The sequence below is a fragment of the Scleropages formosus genome, chromosome 9 (assembly GCF_900964775.1).
Source record: "Scleropages formosus chromosome 9, fSclFor1.1, whole genome shotgun sequence".
NCBI lineage: Eukaryota > Metazoa > Chordata > Actinopteri > Osteoglossiformes > Osteoglossidae > Scleropages > Scleropages formosus.
Genome location: NC_041814.1, coordinates 4,178,681 through 4,200,993, shown reverse-complemented (window position 1 = coordinate 4,200,993; position 22,313 = coordinate 4,178,681). Strand labels below are relative to the sequence as shown.

At 41.4% G+C, this 22,313-nt stretch overlaps 1 protein-coding gene across 4 annotated transcripts; it reads right to left on the bottom strand.

The window, feature by feature from the left end:
• Window positions 1–1,736: 1,736 nt before the first annotated feature.
• npl (N-acetylneuraminate pyruvate lyase (dihydrodipicolinate synthase)) lies at window positions 1,737–13,416 on the bottom strand. Of its 4 annotated transcripts, none has more exons than XR_001964956.1 (12): window positions 11,892–12,168; window positions 11,425–11,498; window positions 11,153–11,240; window positions 10,738–10,795; window positions 9,467–9,542; window positions 9,200–9,292; window positions 8,067–8,212; window positions 7,610–7,656; window positions 7,205–7,289; window positions 6,985–7,024; window positions 5,083–6,636; window positions 1,737–2,098 (listed from the first exon to the last, which is right to left on the bottom strand). XR_001964956.1 is itself a non-coding variant. In XM_018728036.1 (12 exons), the coding sequence occupies exons 2-12, from the start codon at window positions 11,960–11,962 to the stop codon at window positions 6,485–6,487; spliced, it is 930 nt and encodes a 309-aa protein (XP_018583552.1). In that variant the 5' UTR covers window positions 11,963–11,983; window positions 13,249–13,416; the 3' UTR covers window positions 3,960–6,484. The 4 variants fall into 4 exon arrangements, 3 of the variants coding, with proteins under 3 accessions (XP_018583552.1, XP_018583553.1, XP_018583551.1); XM_018728036.1 differs by lacking the exon at window positions 1,737–2,098 and adding an exon at window positions 13,249–13,416 and having other exon boundaries at window positions 3,960–6,636; window positions 11,892–11,983; XM_018728037.1 differs by lacking the exon at window positions 1,737–2,098 and adding an exon at window positions 12,178–12,283 and having other exon boundaries at window positions 3,960–6,636; window positions 11,892–11,983.
• Window positions 13,417–22,313: the final 8,897 nt, after the last annotated feature.

Below are 22,313 nucleotides of genomic sequence, written 5' to 3'. Positions count from 1 at the left end.
CCTCTCCACAAGAGAGATCCTTCACATACCAGGTGCTCTGTCCCCCTTGTCGAGAGCTCTCAATCAAATTTGACAACTCACTCATTTTGCCTACTTCATTGGCAAAGAACCTGGGAGTAATGATTGACTCAAGTCTGTCTTTCTCTCAACATAATATTAAAGCCACAACCCAGTCCTGCAGATACATCCTGCATAATGTTCACCAGATTGGCCCTCACCTCACAACAAACTATACACAACTTCTACTACAGGCCATGGTGATATCCTGCCTGGACTACTGCAACTCTCTCCTGTCTGACCACCTGGCCTCTGCCATAAAACCTCTCCAGCTGATACAGAATTACATTTATTCATTTAGCAGATGCTTTTCTCCAAAGCGACGTACATCTCAGAGAAAAACAATTTGTGCATTACATTAGGAGACAGAGATAGTTGCAGACGTATGATTCTTAATTATGGTTAGTTTGTTCTTTCACCATATGTACCATTGTTCATCACACAACAAAAATGAAACTGGTGACTCTAATGATGGGCTCTATAATTTTATTTATTTATTTTTATTTTTATAGCGTGCTCTTCTCACGCAGTGACACAGAGCGCTTTAACACAGGCATAAAGCAAGAAAAATTGATACAAACAAAGAAGACAGTCAACTAATGGCTACCATAATGAAGAACTTATTATAGAGCTATAAGTATACCTACTGGCCACTGGGGAAAGGAACAAAAACTTCCAACTGAAGGTTGAGGGAGAAAAAAACCTCTGGGGGTCCACGGGCCAGTGGTAGCCCACCCCTCCTGGGCATTCTAGAAAGTAACAATTTGTAAGCCAGTGTGTAACAAGTAATAATGATAATGTTGATAAATGGCATCTTGGATCCCCGGCTCGGCATGGAACGTCTCGATCGTCATGGCAGATGGACATCATCCTCTGTCAGCACGGGATTCGTCTTTCACCACTGGCCGGCCTCCTCAGGTCTTACGTAGCGAAGTAGTACTCAACAAGAAGATAGAACAGAGTTAGTAATTTGTTATTTAAGTAAATTTAATATGCATTTTTATAAAGGTGATAAAAAACAACCAAGGCAGGTGGAATTACATTATGAGGTGGAATGCCTGAGTGAACATGCAAGTCTTTAGTCGGGATTTGAAAACAGAAACAGACGAGGCATTTCTGACAGTAACTGGTAGACTAATTAACATATTAATAATTTTTCCAGTTTTTTTTCTTTTTAAAACATTTATTCATCTGAACATAACTTAACCAATACTGACATTGACCTTTACACATTTCAACTACTGTAGTAAATCTCACTTTTTACAAAAGTAAGTATATGTAGAGTGCTACCTAGAGTGCTATCCACATAAACATGCATGCAGACACATTAACACAAGTGTGGGTTCTGTAAATTCATGATAAAATTAACCTAACTGCCTATTTTCTTATTAAGTAAGACTGACCTTTTTACGAGATATGCACTTCAAGGGTAATATTTCAGTAACAAGAAAGCTGTTCCATACAACTAACTCACCATGAACACTTCACGGTCAATGCAGTCTTTCATACAAAACTAAAAACATTTACACCTTTTGCTGATACTTTTTCCTAGTACCTGTATCTCTTATGCTTTTCATATACTTCTACTTTTTAACTCCTACTAATGAAATTTCACCATCAATATCAGTTATACTGTCTGATGACACTGGTTAATGAAATATCTGTAGTTAGGTGACAGAAGTAACACCTTGTGTGTAGCACAGAGACTTACCACTGAAGACCCCAATCCTGAACGTTTCTTTTTTCAAGTCCAAAGTGTTCACATGTATACAGGTCAGTTTGGTGTCACACAGTCCTGCCACTCGCCCTCTTGAACACCTGCTCCTGCCCCTCCATGGAGCAACACAGGCCCAGTCAAAGCACTCAGACTATCAGCAAAACCTAACTTATGTGCATGACTGAGTGTGCAGCATACAGAGGTTACAATCACTGTTGTTTCAAATGATTTGATTTGTCTTTCCTCTTAAGCAGTGCAGTTTCTTCCGGCTGCTCCTCTCCTGCTCCAGGCTTACTCTCCCACGGATTCTATGCAGTTCTGCCACTTTCCCCATGTTAGTGGGGCATGAGTTGATTCATGGCGTGTGTGAGAAAGAAAATCAGAAACAGCAAAGACATGAACCTCCAATACCACAGCCAAGAAATGCCTGCTGTTTGGGCATCAAACACACAAATATCCAGGTGCTCATGTACAGTGAAAAACAAGCAGGTACACAATCTCTGCATGTGTTCTTGAGTGACAAGAAGTTCAGCTACTTTCAGCAAACATGCTAAATTCACACCTTACCTTTTAAACACAGTGAAAATCTCATTTGAAACACAGCGTACATTTGTATTGTAAATGGTTAACTGCTACACTATCTACTATATTGTAACCATTTATAATACAAATGCTTTTTTTCTCCATTGTGTTGTTTTACTCTGTTGTTCATGGCTGGCATGGTGGAGCAACTGGTGCCTTACCACTCCTGGTCTGAGGGTTTGAACACAGCTCAGTCTGCATGCAGTTTGTGTGTTCTCTTTGTTTCTGCTGATTTCCCCTGGGTGCTCTGGTTTCTGACCAACAGTGCTTTAGCTGAACTTGGGACACTCAATTGCCCATAGTGTGTGCATGTGTGTTACGTTGTTCTACTGTTAAAAAAAGGGTGAATGACTATAAGGAGTTTATTGGAGTGTAAATATGGGGACAACTGATAGTGTAGTGGTTAGAGCTGCTGCCTTTGGACCCAAAGGCTCAGTTCTCACTTCTGGCTGTAGTAAACCGTGCGCAAGGTACTTACCCTAAATTGCACCAGTAAAATTACTCAGCTGTACAAATGGGTAAGTAGTCATAGATAGATTAACACTAAGTCGCTTTGGAGAAAAGCATCATCTTAATGATGTAAATGCATCTAGCACTAAGTCAGCTTGGATAAGGGTGTTAGATAAATACTAATCATTGTAAACTGCTTTGGTACAAAGAGATTGCTAAATGAAATAAATATGTCTCATGCTGTCCAGCTGTTGGGAAGCATTCAAAATTCAGATGTGGTCCTTGTAAATGCGAAGAAATACCCAATAAAAGTAAACGCAAAGGTTATGGTACAAATTTCATTTGGTTATAATTCTGAATTTTTTGTTTACATTACTTCATTTAGCAGAAGCTTTTCTCTAACGTGACTTTCAATGAACACCATGTAGTTATTTTTTATTACTTATTCACCCCAGGTGACTTACACTGCTAGATACACTACTTACAATGAGTCATTCATCCATACATCAGTGAAAGACATTGTCAGTTACACACCTGGGGTGACGAATCGTTGGACTGTGGGAGGAAACCGGAGCACTCAGAGGAAACCCACGCAGACACTCCCTGATGTTCTCCCTGAACATGCAAACTCCATAGAAACTGAGCAGCGAACTCATGCCCTTTCACTCCACCCAAGTACTGTGTGACAGCAGCGCTATTCACTGTGCCTCCATGCCACCCAAGGGTTTTTGTAAAAGAAACCCTTGTCATACAAGGGATGCCCATATACACGACTCCTTGCAAGAGTCTTCAGACCCCTCTCAAGACATCCTATTACATAATAGCATAGACAGATCTTTTTAAAATTATTTATCCAAAATGGAGATATTTCTATTGGTTTTAGCTAGAGTAAGAACAGCTAATGTGTTTAGTAACTGTCAAGAAAATGGAAACCAGGCAATGACACAACCATTCAGACGAACAAGATTAGTGTTTATATATATAGTAGTATTTGTATATCTCGAGCATTACTGTCTGGCTAAGTCTGTACCAGCTCTCCAAAACTGATATTTTGGTATATTCTTGGTATATTTGCTTAAGTACACCAAAGAGATTTTAAAAATCACTGGACTACTGCTTTCAAGAATTCAAACCAGGTCACTTAAGGACCGGGTCACTCAAGGACTTTCATTTGCTTATTCCTAAGTCACTCTAGTGCAGCTTTGCCCTTGTGCTTCGGATCAGTGTCCTGAAAAAGGTTATATTTCCTCAGTATTAAAGTCTTTAACAGACTGAAAAAGCCAGATTTCCAATTAATGTTTTTTAGTTTGTGGCCTGGAGACTAGACATGTATGCTGGCTTTTGTTCAAGCCGACCTTATTATTGATTAACCTTCATAAAGCGGTTCAGTGAAGGAATGGAACAACCATGTCAAAGCATTGTGCCAATCCAGCTACATAGAATATATCACTTATTCCATACTAGCTACTCATCTATTTCAATTCATAGGGTATCTTGTAAACTTCTATAAGAACACATTAGAGCACTTTCAAATTTGAAGTGATTAAGAGGATTTAAATTTTTAAATGGTTTCTATTTTCAGATTATTAAATGCGCACGCAACCCATCTTACTTGGTGTTTGCATAATTTGTAAAAAGGCTTAACAGTATTATATTTTTCAGAATAAGGTAGAGTATTTAATTGAGCAGTGTTCTAATAGAGCATTTGACTACTTTGCAGAAGATTAAAATATTATAGTGTAAACATGGTTATTGGTTTTTTTTAAAGCTTCTCTTCCGATATGGACTTCTCATTGTCCTTATTAAGTATTGGAATTAGCTGTCTTAACACTACCTGAGCTAGGACCCACATATAAACAGGTGTTTTGCAATTTATAAATGTTATTAAAAGTGGTTAGAGGCTTGGATATTTGGTGCACATGTACAAAATATAACAAATATATACAGTTTGAAAGCATGGAAGTGAGCTATAAAGTATACAAGATATTTAATCTACATTATTTGATGTTAATGCACATTAGGGCAGAGAAAGGAAAAAAATTCTCATTAATCTAAATGTTTGGTCACAAAGTCACTAGGCATGATGATTAAACTTTATTAGAAATTGTCTGTATGCTGCCCTTAATTCTCAGCACAAATTTTAACATTTCCAGTGTTTTTCTAGACATCATCTTCCATGAAACAAATGAAAAATAAAACGAAACAAACTACTAACAAAGGAAAAACTCCTGAATAGGAACTTCATGACCACTCTGCAAGAAATAGTGGATACTCACAGTTAAATGTCATGTAGATGTCTTACAAGTCATCTGTCTTTACTTCCCTGTAGACTACAAACTCCACATGCTACAGGGACACCTACTCATTCTGCATATTATCTTATTTGCAACAGCTATATGCTTCTTGTTTGCTGTCACTTTGTCTTAATTTACAGTCTGAGACTGTTCACTGCTCAACTCTGACTTGGGCTGCTGACAGACACAACAAACAAAAAGGAGAAGGAAAAAGAAAAACAAAAAGAGAATGACACCAAGAAAAATAGAGATAATTAACCTATTGGAAGAGCACACTGGAGCAAAGTGAGCACAGAGTGAAAGTTACAATGACCGTGTAACAACGTGCGTTTAAGAGCTGTAAAGAGATTTTCAGTAGATCAAATGCAGAATTCCAGTGTTTACAGGTTTAACCAGACTTTTAAAAGAACTGTTTAGCAATCAGAAATATTTGTCTTGTCAGAGTACTGTATAAACTGTATAAACACAGTTCACAGTAATTTTGTTATACTATTAATAAAAATGTGTTTTTATCCTTAGCGCATCTGACCCTTCTAGAGGAATCCAGATTACTGCATTTGGCTTAGAAAAATTACCAATAAATTGATTCCATATAAAACTACACAATATGAAATGAAGAACATCAGAAATGTGTGTAAACATACATACTCTTACAAAAAATATTTCCCTTATTTGTGAGATATTTGATACTGCTAAGGTACAGTACTTGTGTGATATTTAGTATGGACTTGGAAGATTCAGTTACTACACTTAAACTATTAAGTGAGAAAGATGAAGTATGAAAAATATTATAAAGTCATAGAAAGGATAAAATAAAAGACTGGCTTTAAGTACCAAAGTGAGCATGTCTACTGTCTAGGAAAAGGCCATCCCAGGTAGGAGTGAGTGTCTGACTACAGAGTAGACATCATACTTTTATGTAGATAAGTTACACAGAGTATATGTTTGTATAGTAGAATTAGTAGACAAGCAGAATCTCTGAGTTTTTCTTGTCTCAAGCCCTCAACTTTTTGTTTAAAGCCATTGTAAAGAAAATAATATCATGTGGCATTTGAAGAGAAAAGAGAGTTACTGGGTGTCAGTAAATGCACTTCAGAAGCCAGCTGACTAAATTTTATAATGAACCAAAGACTTTAAACAATCATTTTTGTTCAGGGACAATACAAAACGCATTCTGAACCTGCAGCCTTTGTAGACAGCAATTGTACACCTTTGATTTAAACTGCCATAATGAAGCATGCATGATTAAGAATGCTCAAAAAGCTTTTTAGTGTACAGAGACAGTTTGCTGAGGCAATATCACACAAAAGAATTGTGATTTATATGTCTAATTTTGATTTTAAAAAAAATTTTTTAAAAAGTGTGCTGATCCTGCCCCCCCGCCTTAAATCTTCTGTTTGCCAAGAACCTGCTGGAGTCGCTGTGCAATGGACTGAGCTTTTGAGCCAGGGCAAGGCAGCAAGGGCAGGCGGGGTGGACCCAAAGGCAATCCTGAAACTTGACACATCAGCTGCTTGTTTACTGCCAAGTCAAACCCTGTGCATAAAAACACATTTTAATCCAACATACAGAATACTTTAAGAAAAATAAACACTTCTCACACACACACACACACACACACACACACACACACACACAGGAGCTTACCCGGCAACACAGGGCATAAGGTCGGAGGGGGAGGGGACACACCCAGGACGGGACGCCAGTCTGCCGCAAGGCACCCCAAGCGGGACTCGAACCCCAGACCCACCAGAGAGCAGGACCCGGCCAACCCACTGCGCCACCGTGCCCCCCCACACTTCACATTACAGTCACACCAATATTCTAAGCCCAGAGCCCACCGACCCTTTATCTCAGCATGCACACAGCCCATTATGAACTCACCTTGCTTCACTGCATACGAAATAATATCTTGTATCTGGAGCTAAGAAAGAAGAAAACTCATCTTCAGTCTCCAAAAACACCATGTCATATTTAGCAGCACTCCTTAATGCGTTCCACTAGGTTTCTTTGTATGTGTGTATGTATGTATATTTACCTTTAGAATAAAGTGAGCTTAAATAGCATATGCATTTAATTGTGTCAAATAGTGTGAAAGGGATACCTGTAGGGTTCTGGCCTGTCTGAGGTCCCCTTCATCAAAGGCTGATAACAGACTGTTTACTCTGTTACCGAGGTAGTTAAAAGTGCTGACACAGAAACAATATGAAAAGATAAGTTGTCACAATCATTATACAGTAAAAGATAGAGAATTAGATTATTATTGGGGTAGTGGAAATTATCTACATACTGTAAATATCAAAAAGTAATTGTTTCTACATTTACATTTTTCTTTAAAAAAAATCAGCAAATTCACTAATTACTGTAAAAACATTACAGAATGGATACAAGAAATAAGATTAGGGGAATAACTTGCAGGTCACATTGTTATGGGATGCTGCCAGGGTAGTAGGCTTCATGAGGATGGTGATGGCAACAAAACAAAATTCACAATGAAAAAGAGACCAACCTGCCAACAGCTCCACTGGCACCCATGACCAGAGCACCCAGCAACTGCTGCAAATAAAAACATAGAAAACTTCATTTAGATTACACATGATCAGCATGAATACATCATAAAAACTGCAGACTGCATCTAACGTTGGATCAAAGAAATCCTGCTTCCTGAGACCCTTGACAAAGCATTAGTCCTGAATTGCTGCAGTAAAAGTGACCCAGCTATTTAAATCGACAAATCATTGCAAGTAGCTTAACCTTATAAATCACTTTGGTCAAAAGCATCAGGTAAATGAATAAAGGTTGATGCAAGTTCCGTTACGGACTTCTTTAAAATATGAGTGGGTAAAATGGAATGAGAATGTTACAAAAGCGAAACGAAACAAACCAAGTTAACCTAACATATTAAGTAGTGAAGAGGGCTGAAACACAGACCTGCTATAGAATACAGGAAATTAAAGTGTTCTTACCTCATCCACACCATAAAGTTGGGACCAGTGGGAAGGACATTTGGAAATACACTGGCCAAAATCCATTAGGTCACTGCTACTGAACTTCAACCCTCTGAACGAGGGAATGGTCTCCTCTATCCCCTCCACAATGTCACTTGCTCGCACTGGAGACAGAGGGAAACTATCCTTTTACACTTTACAAACACCATCAGTTAATTTTCCCATTAAGTCTGTAAAATCACATGCATACCAACAGCATTATAAATCTAGATATACAGGTAGTCCCCGGGTTACGAACATCCGACTTACATACAACTCGTAGTTATGAACCACCCCCATAAAGCCTATTATATGACGAATTCGAGTTCTATACAATGGTTCATAATGACAGATGGGCTTTACCTTGCAACGCGCATCAAAACATTGTGCGTTTGCAGCGGTTTTTCAGCTCATGGGCCCAAGGTAGGACAAAGACTTGGTTCTTCTCAGTCAGACCATGCTGTTGTTAAGTGTCTCGTGTGTTACTATATTTGGCTTAAATTTTTTTTTTGTTTTTACCCTCGTAACCATGGCACCAAAGCATAAATGTGATGGTGATGCAAGCGATGGCCTCAAAGAAAATGAAAACAATCACGATTGAAACTGAAGTGGAAATAATAACGCAATCGGAAAAAGGTGAAATGCCAACGAACACTGGAAGAGCATTAGGCTACAGTTGGTCAACGATAGGGACAATTTTAAAGGACAAAGCGAAAATAATGGAGTATGTAAAAGGCTTTGTCCCGATATCTGTGTCTCTCTCGCCATTATAAATACTGTAGTAACATTTCTTATTTCTGTCTGTTATAAATACCGTACTTAAATTTATTATTAGAATCATCATCATCATCATGTTAAAAAACATTTTAGTGTATCAAAATGTTTCAGATGTTTTTTTACGCATAGAAAGGTACACTATATACTAAGTCAAACATTTGACTAACTGATGTTAAATATGAACTGTACCTAACTGTTCTGACTTACATACAAATTTGACTTAAAAGACAGACTTAAGAACGGAATTTGCTCATAATCCAGGAACTGCCTGTACAGAAAGGCCATACTTATTGGCATTTGCCTTAGTGTAACAATAGCATAATAGTCACACTCACAGGTGAGGCCAGTCATTGCTGGAATGTGGTAGTAGTAGAAGGGAAGTTGTGGAGCAGCAGCTGCAACCTCCTGAAGAAATTGTCTCAAGGCATCTGAGGAGAAAGGAAGATGGGTTCCACTAAGATGACAGCATTCTTATGGGACTATGCAACCCTGTCAACAGCACTACAAGGCCCATATGTGGTGGTTGCAAGTGGACAGTACACATACTGTGTGAGATCTATGTAGGATGAAAATCAAGGAGATGGGGTACAGAGAAAACTAACCTGCACTAGTGGGTTTGAAGAATGAGGGGGAAATAACGGCTATTCCATCAGCTCCCGTTTCAGCAGCATGACGAGCCTTTCGTTGAAAAAAATGACAACACCGAAGAATTTATTGGCAGCCGCTCAAAACAGTGTGGTCACTTTACAATAAAATTTGGTAGTTTTACAAGACATCAGGAAACCAATGCTGCAGAGAAGGGCATGAAGTTAATTTGTTTTTGATGTAGTAAGAACAGTAGGTCACAATAATAACTTGTTTTATAAACTTTACTGTGCACAGAACTTATCAGGGATACTTAATATTACTGAGGGTTAATTTTTTCTCTTTTACTTACCCCTGTATATGGAAAAAAACTTGATTTAACCAATCATTTACATGTATTCATTTAGCGGACACTGTTCTGCATATAATGTATAAATTCATTAGTACATTCATTAAACTGAACATATAGTTTTAAGCAAAGTAGCCACTAATTTTGTTTACTTTTATTAATTCAAAAGCAAAATCTTGGGCCTACTTAACATAGTGAATATGGATGTAAATTCCCAAATGCTGGCAAATTATGTCTAAAGCAGCAGGGGGTACTTTTGTCATAAAGACCAAGACTTGTTTTGGCAGTGGCACTGTGTCTTGAGGAAATTAAACTCTGCAATATAATATCCATGAAATTTGTTAATCTTAGTGTCCATGACATGTGCTAAGAGAAGGTTGAAATTTTAAAAACAAATATTTTCCAGTACTATACTGCAATATTACATGGCATGTCAAACTAGAGTCCTAAGTTCTGTAGTGAACTGCAAGAAGACTGTTTTTGGGTGCAACGGTAAATTAAAATGCACAATGTTGTGGCATAAGACGAATCCCATGCTGACAGAGGATGATGTCCATCTGCTGTGACGATCGAGATGTTCCATGCCGAGTCGGGGATCCAAGATGCCATTCACCAACATTATAATTACTTGTTAAACACTGGCTTACAAATTGTTATTTTCTAGAATGCCCAGGAGGGGTGGGCTACCACTGGCCTGTGGACCCCCAGAGATTTTTTTCTCCCTCAACTTTCAGTTGGGAGTTTTTGTTCCTTTCCCCGGTGGCCAGTAGGTATACTTATAGCTCTATAATGTTCCTCATTATGGTAGCCATTAGTTGACCGTCTTCTTTGTTTGTATCTGTTTTTCTTGCCTTTGTATGTGTTAAAGCGCTCTGTGTCACTGTGTGAGAAGACCGCTCTATAAAAAAAATTAAATAATAATAAGAGTTGGTGTCTTACTAGCTCTTGCGAGTCCTTGAGACTTAAACATCCCACATGGACTATCACCTGCTGCAGTCTGAAAAGAAAAATAGAGAGGCTATCAGCTTTTTTTTTTTATTTAAAAAAAAAACTGCACAAAAACACACAGCTAGCTACTGGGAAAACAGTACATTAGATATATACTTGTCAAAACATATATGTTTTGCTAGTTCTTGCGGATATTTACCCACAATTAACGTAAGTATTAGGATGCTGAATCTTTGACAAGTTAACACCACAATCAAGTTGTACCAAATCCCATTTTACAGTTTTTAGTTTTACAGCAAGCCATCAGTACCCATACCTACTTATTGCTTATGACAAAATGATTTGACAAAGGGGATAAAATGGACAGCGAACAATGGCATTTTTTAAGGATAGGTTGAACACTTACTTGCTCTTGCCTTTCTTACACCACTCTTCTGCCAGCCTTTTCCTCTCATCCACACTGAGAGACAGACCCTCTCCTGTTGTTCCATTCACTGAGAGGTAAGGGATTTGTTTAAACATAAGGGAAAGTACAGTATCAATAGCAGAATCAGTAAAAGTACAGAGGAATTCCACAGTCACATACACAGTAGATATTGTAGAAATAAAGACAGAAGACTTTAAACAGACAGGGAGAAAAGCACCAGGCAGACAAACACCTGGAGAGTCAACACTCACCAAATACCTTGTGCACTCCCTGATTTTCAACCAGGTAGTCAATGTATGGTTCAATCAAAGACAGATTGATCTCACTAAAAAGGGAAACGTAGATTAAAACCGAGAATATAAAAAAGGATTCATCAAAATCAGGGCTCTGGAGTCGGTACACAAAAGCTTAGACTCCAGTAACCCACTAACTGCTTCCGACTCTGACTCCACAGCACTGCCCAAAAGTCGCACGTTATTTTGGGGTGAATTTATCCGGCGACTATAGGCCTAAATCTGTATTACAACTCTAATTTTTGAGGGTTGACTTATATGCCTGCATATATGGTAAATTTAGTCGGAGCGCATACATTTTTACTGACTCAGACTTCAACTCCAGTAACTGCTTCTGACTCCGACTCTATGACTCCAACTCTACAGCACTGATCAAAATTAAGACTATATATATGAAGTCCAAAACAACAGGATAAGAATTCTACCCTTGATGGGTCAGAGGGGTGAATGTGGCAGCAACCAGCCCCGTGAGCTTCCTGTTGGAGGGTGAAGCCATTGGTGGGGTGATATATATAGCCTTGGTAGAGGGGGAAAAAAAACCAAAAAGAACACAATGAAAGAACATTCTATGCTCTTCTCATCTCTCAGTGCAGGTATGAAGAAGAAAAAGTAATAAAAAAAAAAAAATGTTGACAACCAGTCTGTACATGTCGGAAAGTAGAGGGCAGGAGCTACAACAACTTAGTTTGACACAGGACTGAACATTTGTACCTTCGCTGTTGTGATGGGTTCTCCTTGCAGAAAACACACAACACATCCAAAATTAGCACAACATTACGCAGTTGGACTTTTATCTAATTGCAACATCAAGACCGAATTTAACTGATACATGTCTGAATGTAAGGGGGGCACGGTAGCGCAGTGGGTTGGACCGGGTCCTGCTCTCTGGCGGGTCTGGGGTTCAAGTCCCGCTTGGGGTGCCTTGCAACGGACTGGCGTCCCGTCCTGGGTGTGTCCCCTCCCCCTCCGGCCTTACGCCCTGTGTTGCCGGGTAGGCTCCAGTTTCCCGCGACCCCGTATGGGACAAGCGGTTCAGAAAAGGAAAAAAAAAAAAAAAAGTTTGAATGTAAAAACAATTTCAATGGAAGTAAGCATTGTTTTACGCTGTTTGACACATTATTTATCCATTTTGCATCACCTGAATGTTTCACTTCACACAACAGCAATAGGAGATTAAAAATGTGAGACTTTTGGACAACTGACTAACTAGTAGGAATAATAGCTGGGAATCTATTATTTGAATTCAAGTTACAGAATTTCAGACTCCCGTTTTTTTTCCTCAATCTTCCTTCAAAGCTGTTAAAGTTTGTGTTAACTTTTGTCTGACATGGGAAATTCTCTGGACACCACCTCCTTCAGTCACACAAGACCACCTCTAATTTAATAAATCATCCAATCTCAAATCAATAACAAAGCCGGCGAGGTGTTTTTCTGCATGACTTCTACACACAGACATGATGATGATCTGCCACGTGAGTAGTTAGTTTCACAAGGACAAACTCCACTGAATTAACACCAAAAAAAGTAACCCTTCTCCTTGCAAATAATCTTCAGCTGACCTTCCAGGCTTATACACTTAGTTCCCCAGTTATCCTTACATGATTTTAACTTTGTTGTAGCCACTGACTTTTCTTGTTTTAAAATGCAAAATAAAATGTAGTGCATGATCTAAACGTAAAAAAACACACGTGCACATGCAATTCTGAAATAGTTACATATCGGACGTAACGACGACGGTGGCGCTGGAGACACACAGACGCGGACAGCGATGAATGACAGTACCTCTGCTGCTCTGCTTCCTCACTCTCACCTCGAATCTCAGAACTTAACTCAGTGGCAGCTCAATCAAACAGGTGAAGCAGCTTTTACTACTACTGTATTACCAAACCAGATCATTGTGCGTGCTGAGTTCATAGCGATCACGGCTCAGTCATATGACGCCCGCGGGTCTGCCATATAGCAATGGCTTCATGGGAAATGTAGTTTTACAAACTTACGATTGGTTGCGGTGGAAAGCGCAGCTTGCTCCTACAGCTACATATTTAATTTCAGTAGCTTACATACCGTGTTCGTATTTCCACTGCGCGTATAAATACAACAAAACAATTGTTCTGTTTTTTTCAATTTTTGAAAAGTATCGTAACACTCTTTTACTTGTTTCGACAAAACAGAACTGCCTGGCTTCCTGCTTCCTATCAAGCAACGTAAGCGGCTGCTTAGGGACAGGCGGCCGCCAGGGACCTCCTGAAAAAAATGAGTCGCTACTGTAGAGTTCTGTTATCTTGCAACAGCCAAGAGTGCAAATTAGTGAATACCAATCATACCCCTAATAGAAGGTAACACACACACACTTGCTGAAGCTGCTTGTCCTGAGTGGGGTCATGGTGAGCCAGAGCCCAACCGAGCAACACAGGGTGCAGGGCTGGACGTGGGAGGGTCACACCCAGGACAGGACAGGACACCAGTCCATCACAAGGCACCCCAAGCAGGACTTGAACCCCAGACCCACCGGCGAGCAGGACCTGGCCAAGCCCGCTGCGCCACCGTGCCCCCCAAGAAGGTGCCTTTAAGGAGCGAATAAGGGAAAAACAATAAAAGAAGAAAAAGAAAGCTACATATAGTGTTTTATTCTGGGATTTAATTGCACCTTAAGTGTTATTTAATTTGTTTAGGATTGTAGTTGGAAAGTGGGGGGCATGATGGCACAGCGGGCTTGGCCGGGTCCCGCTGTGTGGCGGGTCTGGGGTTTGAGTCCTGCTTGAGGTGCCTTGCGGCGGGGCTGGTGTCCCCTCTCCCTCTGGCCTTGTGCCTTGTGTTACTGGGTTAGGCTGTGGTTCACCTTGGGACAAGCAGTTTCAGACTGTGTGTGTGTAGTTGGAGAATCAAGTGGCAGTTGTAGATATGGAGTTCTTGTCCGTTGTTCAATGTTCGGTTTTCAAATTTTAGACACGCCAGCAGCCAGCTAGGCATCTATGTGATTTACACAGTTACATAGTTGTTTCCTGAAGTTGTTTCTTTCAAATTGTACAGCTTAGTGTCCATTTTAGCCTCTGAATTTTCTGCTCTGCATCATCTGACCACAACAATAATTTAATTAGAAGATTATACTAAAACAAAGATGTATTAATAAGTTACTAGCGTTGTTATATGACCATTATGACATGTATTTCATATGCTGAATCTGTAATTATTTTAACGAATCTCCTTAGGGGCTCCTTTGAAGTCTACTGGCAGATTTATCCAGTGCGACTGATGGTTAGTTAAACCATAACTAACTAAGCACTTGTATTAAATGTTTAATTATTGTATGATAAATCTTTTCAATACTTCAAAAAAATTGCTGCCAGCTATCTTGTGATGATGTGATTAATGATTCTGCCTCTGGAAAGGCAAGATGACCAAAATTCATAAAAGCACCTCTGTATATACATGGAATTTAGCCTTTCTGCTTTGTGCCAGACTTAAAGTGGTAGAGGAGAATGAAAAGTGTACCTCCTACTTTTTTAACAAGGTGAAGGACTTGAAACGTAAGAGAGGATTTACCTCTCTGCAGAACCAGAAAGGTGAGTCCTTCATTGATATTACCCAAATGTTGGAGGTTGCGTCTTGTTTTTATAGAAAGCTTTTTACAATTAGGGAAACGGACCTGGTAACAGAAAGGAGCTTTTTAGAGAATTTAACGTCACGGGTTCCTGAAGATGCCTTTGGTGGCTTAGAGAGCCTCGTCACTTTGGTCAAGCTGTCAGACACTCGGTAAGATGAATCGCCGCAATGTTCTTGGCCTTGATGGTTTACCAGTGGAATTTTTTTCCACATTTTAGGACGTCTTGGGGCCGGCTTTCTTGCGTGTTGTCGAAGAGATGCTGGGCAGGGGCATGCTTACCAAGATCATGAGGACAGGGGTGCTCTCCTTGTTGTGCAAGAAAGGTGATAAAGCCAATCTTGCCAACTGGAGACCCCTTATGATGCTTTGTGTCGACGCAAAGATCATTGCGAAAGATCTGACCGAGCGCCTGAAGAAGGTAATGGCTGACCTGATCCATCTTGACCAGACGTGCGGCATGCCCAGGCATTTTGTGTTCTGGAATTTGCACCTGGTGCAGGATGTGATCACCTGGGCAGAGGACTGAAAGGTCTCCCTCGCGCTGGTCAGTTTGGACCAGGAGAAAGCATTTGGCCGAGTGGATCACCGCTTCCTATTTAACACCCTGAATAGATTGGGCTTTGGCCCTAATTTCCTGAGGTGGGTGCACATGCTTTACACCGAGGTAGGTGGCTGAGTTACCATCAACGGCTCCCTCAGGGGTGGGTGCCCCAGCTGAGTGGAGTGATGCAGGGTTGTCTGCACTCACCGCTCCTTCACATTCTTTACATCGAGCTGCTGGGGGCTGCCATTTGTGCCCATCCGAGGATCGGCAGCCTTCCCCTGTTGGGAGGTGGCGGTGAGGCGGTGAAGCTGGCCCAGTACACAGATGACACTATGTTGTTCCTGTGCTCGGACCAGTCGCTCTGTCGGGTGCTTGGCCTGGTTTAGGAGCTGAACTTCGGCAAGTCTCTTGTCAAGTTCTTCCACAGCTGGAAAAAAAAAAGAGGATTGCATCAATGGTTTTTCCCGATGCAATGGTCCTCTCAAGGTGTTGGGGGTCAACTTTCTTTCGGAAGGTGCCACCAGGGCCAGCTGGGAAGAACGTGTGACCAAAGCCAAATGGAAAATGGGTTTGTGGAGGATAAGGTCCCTCACCTTAATCGGGAAAATGCTGGCGTTGAAGGCAGACATCCTCCCCACATAGCGCTACCTTGCGGAGGCGTACCCCTTGCCTCCCACAATGCAGAATGGCCTTATGAAAGGCGTTTTCAGTCTTGTCTGGGGGGGTCAGGTACGAGTATGTGAGGAGGGAGGTTATGTACCTTCCAATGGCGAAGGGAGGAAGGGACGTGTCTGAAATTCCTCTTAAACTGGATTGGGTCTTCCTCTCCCAGTTATGTAACTGACTGGCAGGTCTGATTGAGCATCCCCACCAATACTTTGTGCGTCTTTGGTTGGCCCTTCTGATGCTCCAGCTGGTGAAGTCTTGGTCCAACATCGGGCCGAATGCCGAACCACGGCCCGTTCATTTCAGCCACGCTGTAAAGTGGAGTAAACCCACGGCAGCTGGGGTCGCGACAGAGACCCTCCTTAAGCACAGGACCTTGTACAAGACCGTGGTCGAGAGGAGAGGAACTCGAGTTCTTCTGGGGCTTGAGGAGGACACGTGGGCCAGGATTCAGCCAAAGGGGCTTGACCATCATCTGCAAAATTTGAACTTGCGTTGTCTACAAAGTAAGCTGCCAGTCAAAGTAGTCCTGTACAAGCACAAATTGACCGGCCACCCACTTTGCCCACAACTCCAGTGTGGCGAGAGTCAAACTCTCACACGTGCCTTTTAGGACTTCGGACAGGTGCAGGAGGTCTGGCGTTTGGTGACTCGCCTGTGCAGGAAGATTGATCCACAGATGGTTTTGACATACAACAAAGTTTTGAGGGTATGGAATCCTGGCGTTCAGAAGGCAGTGGCCACTCGGACTTGGCTGGTGATCAGTGGAGCCAAGAAAATGCTTTGGAATTACTGGTCCAGACACGGGTAGACTTGGGCATCCAGGGTGTGTATCACAAAATCCGGGCCGACTTAACATTTAGGGTGGAGAAAGATGTCATGCAATGTGGTTACATAGAAGCCAAAGAGTGGTGGAAGGGCCTCTTTTGTACCATTCACCTATTCCACTAAAATGTTAGTAGGGGAGATGTGAAAAGGGAAACACCCAAGAACAGTAGGTAAGGTATATGGTAACACCCTGGGAACATGCCAAATGACAACCCCTCTTGAGTGGTGAAGTAATGGGTAAGTTGCTTTTAACTATTTACGGTTTTAAGCCTTGGGGTATGTTTTTTAGTGTTTTAAAGGTTCTGTCATGCAGTTGTTATATTAGTTGGTCTTTTTGTTTTTTATCCTTTTATTTTAGATTTTATTAGTGGCATGACAGTTTTTAGGATTGATTGATTGATTGATTGATTGATTAAAGATTTTAATCATCAGAAATGATTAATGGAGAAATTTTCTTGTCAGGTTGGACAGTGTGTGGAACCAGACACCTTTGGTGGGCTGGTAATCCATTCTGATCTGTAGAAAAAGAGTTAAAAAAAATGTATATATATGGAATTGAATAATTTGTGTTATTTCATTTATATCTGTCACAACCATGCCTGCACCTCAACCAGAAGCACTTGGCTTCAGTTAGAGCACCTGGTTTCAGTTAGAGCACCTCACTATAAAGAGCACTGCTGTACAACTTCTGGGGGGTGATTTTATGTGAGACAATGGTTTCTCTTGGTTCTTGAGCCTACTTTGTGTCCTAGCCCAGCTTTATGTTCCTAGTCACAACTGCTTGCTTTGTCCGTTGAGTCTGACATTGGATTCTTGGTCCAGCCCTGTCTGTACTTGGCCAGAATTCAGCTTACAGTTTTTCCTTTTTGGTATCATTAAAATAGTTAATTAATGGTATAATTTGTTAGTTTATAAACAAAATTTGGTTAATACATTTTCTCTTATTTAATGATTCAAAAGGCTAATATTTGTATAATACTGGCTGCATTTGATGTTGTTACCCATCAGATTCTACTCTTCTTTCTTGGTCAGTTTGGCCTCAAAGGAACAGCACTAAAATAGTTTCAGTCCTACCTACCAAACAGATCCTATGAAGTAATCTGGCGGAGCGCCTGTTCTCCTTTGTCTCTCTCAACTGGTGTCCTGCAGGGCTCTGTACTGGGCCCTCAGCTCTTCTCAATGTACACTTCTTCCTTTCGTGCTGTCATCGCTGCCCATGGATTCAAATACCACTGCTGTGCTGATGATACCCAGTTCTTCCTCTTGTTCTCACCTGGAGCATCAGACATTTCTGTGCACATTGCTGCCTGCCTGTTGGGCATCTCTGCATTGATGTCAGATCACCACTTACAACTCAACCTCTGGAAAATGGAGATCCTTCATCTCCAAGCTGGCCTGTCTTCCTGTCGTGAACTCTATCAAGCTGGACTACCCACTCAGTTTAAGTATCTCCTCGGGTAAGAGTCTGGGTGTGACGATTGATTCAAGTCCATCTTTCTCTCAGCATATCAAAGCCACAACCGGGGTCTGCCAATACATCTGCAAGATCTGTCCTTGTCTCACTGTGGACTCTGCTCAACTACTTGTCCAGGCCATGGTGACATCCTGTCTGGACTACTGCAACTCTTACCTGTCTGGCCTCCTAGGTACTACCATCAAACATTTACAGCTGATACAGAACGCTGCTGCAAAAGTTGTTTGACTTAGTTGTTTAGTACACGCGCGCACGCACACACATTTTCTGAACCACTTGTTGCGGGGAGTCGGAGCCTAACCCGGCAACTCTGGGCGTAAGGCTGGAGAGGGAGGGGACACACCCAAGACAGGACGCCAGTCCATTGCAAGTCACCCCAAGCAGGACTTGAACCCCAGACCCACCGAAGAGCAGGACCCAGTCCAACCCACCGCGCCCCCCCCCCCCCCCCCCCCCCCCCCCCCGTTCTTTAGTAGTCATAGAAATTGTTATAATTGTAGAAATTAACCACGGTAATTGGTAATATTTTTGTACTGGGTTTAAGGCTGTTCTTTGTGCTGTGAAATGTGAGACCATTGTGTGAGAAGCAGGCTGTACCAGGCACCAGGTCAGAGGTTATTTGATAAAGGCAAGCTGTGGGCACCAAGAGCATTTCATAAAAGGCAGGCGGTACTGCCTTGCCTGGAGTGAGGTCAGTTTAGGGTAAGCTGGATGATGGGGGTTGGATAGATCAGCTTTAGAGTGAGGGATTTTGAGAAAAAAAGAAGCAGAAAGTTCCTAAGTAAAAAGGCAGGAAAATATTGACATGCCTACTGTAACTCCCTGTAATGAATTATCTATGAGCTTGGCAAATAAAAGCAGGCAATTAAGAGTGATCTGGGAGACACCCAATTTCTGGGGCTCTCCCATCGACCGATGTTGTTGTGAAAAGTCTGTGTCTGAATGTGTTTCTTTCAGGGTCTCCTATAGCTGTATGGGAAAGAGAAAATATTCTTTCACACTCCCCTCCTCGTCTCTCTGCATTGGCTTCCTATAGCTGAGTTAGTTAGACCCCATCACCCCTTCTGGGGTACAGGTCGTCAACAAGAGACTTCAGAATCCTCAATCCTGTGCCTTTGCTTCTAGCTTGCTCCAGCTGAGGCCCATCTTCTTCTTTTCTGCCTGGAGGTCCCGTAGCCAGGTATTTCTTGGACGATCTTTTTCTCTTCCCTTGGGGGTTCTACATTAGGGCCTGTCTGGTCGTGCTGGACGCTGTTTTTCTTAGCATGTACCCAATCCATCTTCATCTTTTTCTTCTGATTTTGATTCATGCTGGTAATTGCTATCTTCTGCCATAAATGGGCAATGCTAATCTTGTCTGACTAATGGATCTGGAGGATTCTTCAATTGTTAATGAATGTCAGACTTTGTTTGGTTGTTTTTTGTTATCCTCCATGTCTTGGCACCAGAAAACAGCACTGACTTAACATTGGAGTTGAACAGTCAGATTTTTGTGTGTTGTGATATTTCTCTGGAGCTCCAGATATTCTTGAGCTGTAGAAAGGCTGCTCTAGCCTTGCTGATCCTTGCTTTAACGTCTGCATCTGTGCCACCCTGCTCATTGATGATCCGTCCCCAGATAGGTAAAGGACTTCACCTCTTCCAGTGCACTACCTTTGAGTGTGGTAGGTTGTATTCACTTTCATGATCTTGTTCTTCTCCTTGTTGATTTTGAGGCCTAGTTGTCTGTATGCATTGTGATCTTTTCCTGCATCTGTTGGTGTTTGTGAGCCAGCAGTGCCATCCGTGAAGTCCAGGTCCTCCAGTTGTGACCGCTGGACTCCATTCCTTCTCTGCTCTGTGGACATCTTCATTATCCAGTCAAGGCCTAGTAGAAAGAGCACTGCAGACAGCAGACATCCTTGCCTGACACTGACAGTCTTGACCTGGAACTGTCAGGTGAATTGGTCATCATGGATGACCCTGCAGCTCATTCCATTGTAGCTGCTCTTAATCCTGTTGAACAGCTTGATGGGGACACCATAATGCCATAGCAGTTTCTGCAGGGTCTCTGTCCACACTGTCAAACACTTTTCTCATAATCCACAATGTTGACATGCAGTAAGGAGTTCCACTCCAAAGACTGCTCTACGATGATGCTGAGAGTGGTGATCTGTTCAGCACATGATCGGTTCTTTCTGAATCCTACTTGTTGGTCCCTCAGCTGGGGGTCAATTGCGTCTTTCTTTCCAGGATGACTGTTTAAAAACTGTCTAAACACAAATTACAGTGATCCCTCTGTAACTGGAGTATTTACTAAGGTCACCTTTCTTGAGAAACTTGAAGTAGCCCTCTTTCCAGTTTGTTGATACATCTTCTTTCCAGATCTTGCCAAAGAGTGGGTACAGCAGCTCTACAGTAGTCTCTACATCTGCCTTAAGTGCATCTGCAGGGATGTCATCTAGTCCCTCAGTTTCAGTATTGCCTTTTTGATTTCCTCTCTGGTGGCCCTACTGCAGTTGATGGGAAGGTCAGTTTTAGCTGGCTGGATGGTAGGAGTTGGCTTGGGTGGGTCTGTTTAGCAATTTGTCAAAATGCTCTGCCCATCTGTTAAGTTGGTCTTTTCCCATGATGTCATTCCCTTCCTTGTCCTTCACAGGTCTTTCTGGTTTGCCGTATTTGCCTGATACCTTCCTATAGCTGCCTGGATCAAATTTAAGACCCTGGTTATGGCATACAAAAGCATCAATGGCTCAAGTGCTGTGGATAGCTGGGAGCAGTTCATCTGCTACATCGCAACCAGACTATGCTCCTTCACATCTGCCTGCTTGGTGGTCCCACACACAAAAGGTAACAGACAAAGGTTCCCCGTTCTGGCTCTGTTGTAGTGGAACGAACTCCCCCTCTTACTCGGAACTGCTGCATCTCTGTCCACATTTAAAAATGGTCTTAAATCTCACCTCTTCCAGACTCACTTTGACCATGATCTATCTAGTTTGTGTAATGTGTAGATGTTCATGAACAGTAGCTTTGAGATCATGCAAACAATAGATAAACCTTCACGCAGGCACTCCTGCAATGTAATGTAAATGTTTATATATGTATATTTAAAAAAAAAAAAAAAAGAGCGGGATGGAATTCTCTATTTGGATAGTTTTATACAGCTACTCATGCAATGTACATTGATTTATATAGTGGAAAGAAACTAACTGTACTTAATCTCATGTCTGCATCTAAGTCTTTCTCCCTAATGTAATGCACACACTGTATTTTCTGAGATGTACATCACTTTGGAAAAAAGCAGCTGTGAAATGAATACATGTAAATGTGTTTTCCTTGTTATACCAGTGTGTTTCATAAAAATTAATTCCATTACTAATAATTACATGTGTAGTGCTGTACTTATTTTTGAATCTCTAGATTCCAGCTTCAGCCCAGTTCTAAAGCACAAGGATCTGAACAACAAAATATAAAACCGGTTTACTTTTTAACTTTTGTTGAAGCATTCTTTATATTTGATTACAGAATATTTTTGTCTGACACAAGGGTTAGACCCAAGTAATTGTCAGCAACTACTATGATTTTTTTGGCAGCTGTCACAACCTGGGGAGTTGTGACAATACCTTTAATGAACAAGTGCCACTCCAGGTCCACTGAACTATCAGCACACCTGGACTCAATAAACCAAATGCCCAATTCTCAGCTCTGTAAAGCAGTGAGCAGCTGCTATCTTGTTGCAGATTCTCAGTTGC

Coding starts and splice junctions, on each gene's coding strand:
- npl (XM_018728035.1), bottom strand. CDS start 12,031: ATGTTCTTTCATTGTGTTCTTTTTGGTTTTTTTTCCCCCTCTACCAAG. Junction 11,499..11,891: donor ACCCCTCTGACCCATCAAGG/GTAGAATTCTTA, acceptor TTCCCTTTTTAG/TGAGATCAATCTGTCTTTGA. Junction 10,796..11,152: donor TGTAAGAAAGGCAAGAGCAA/GTAAGTGTTCAA, acceptor TTTTCTTTTCAG/ACTGCAGCAGGTGATAGTCC.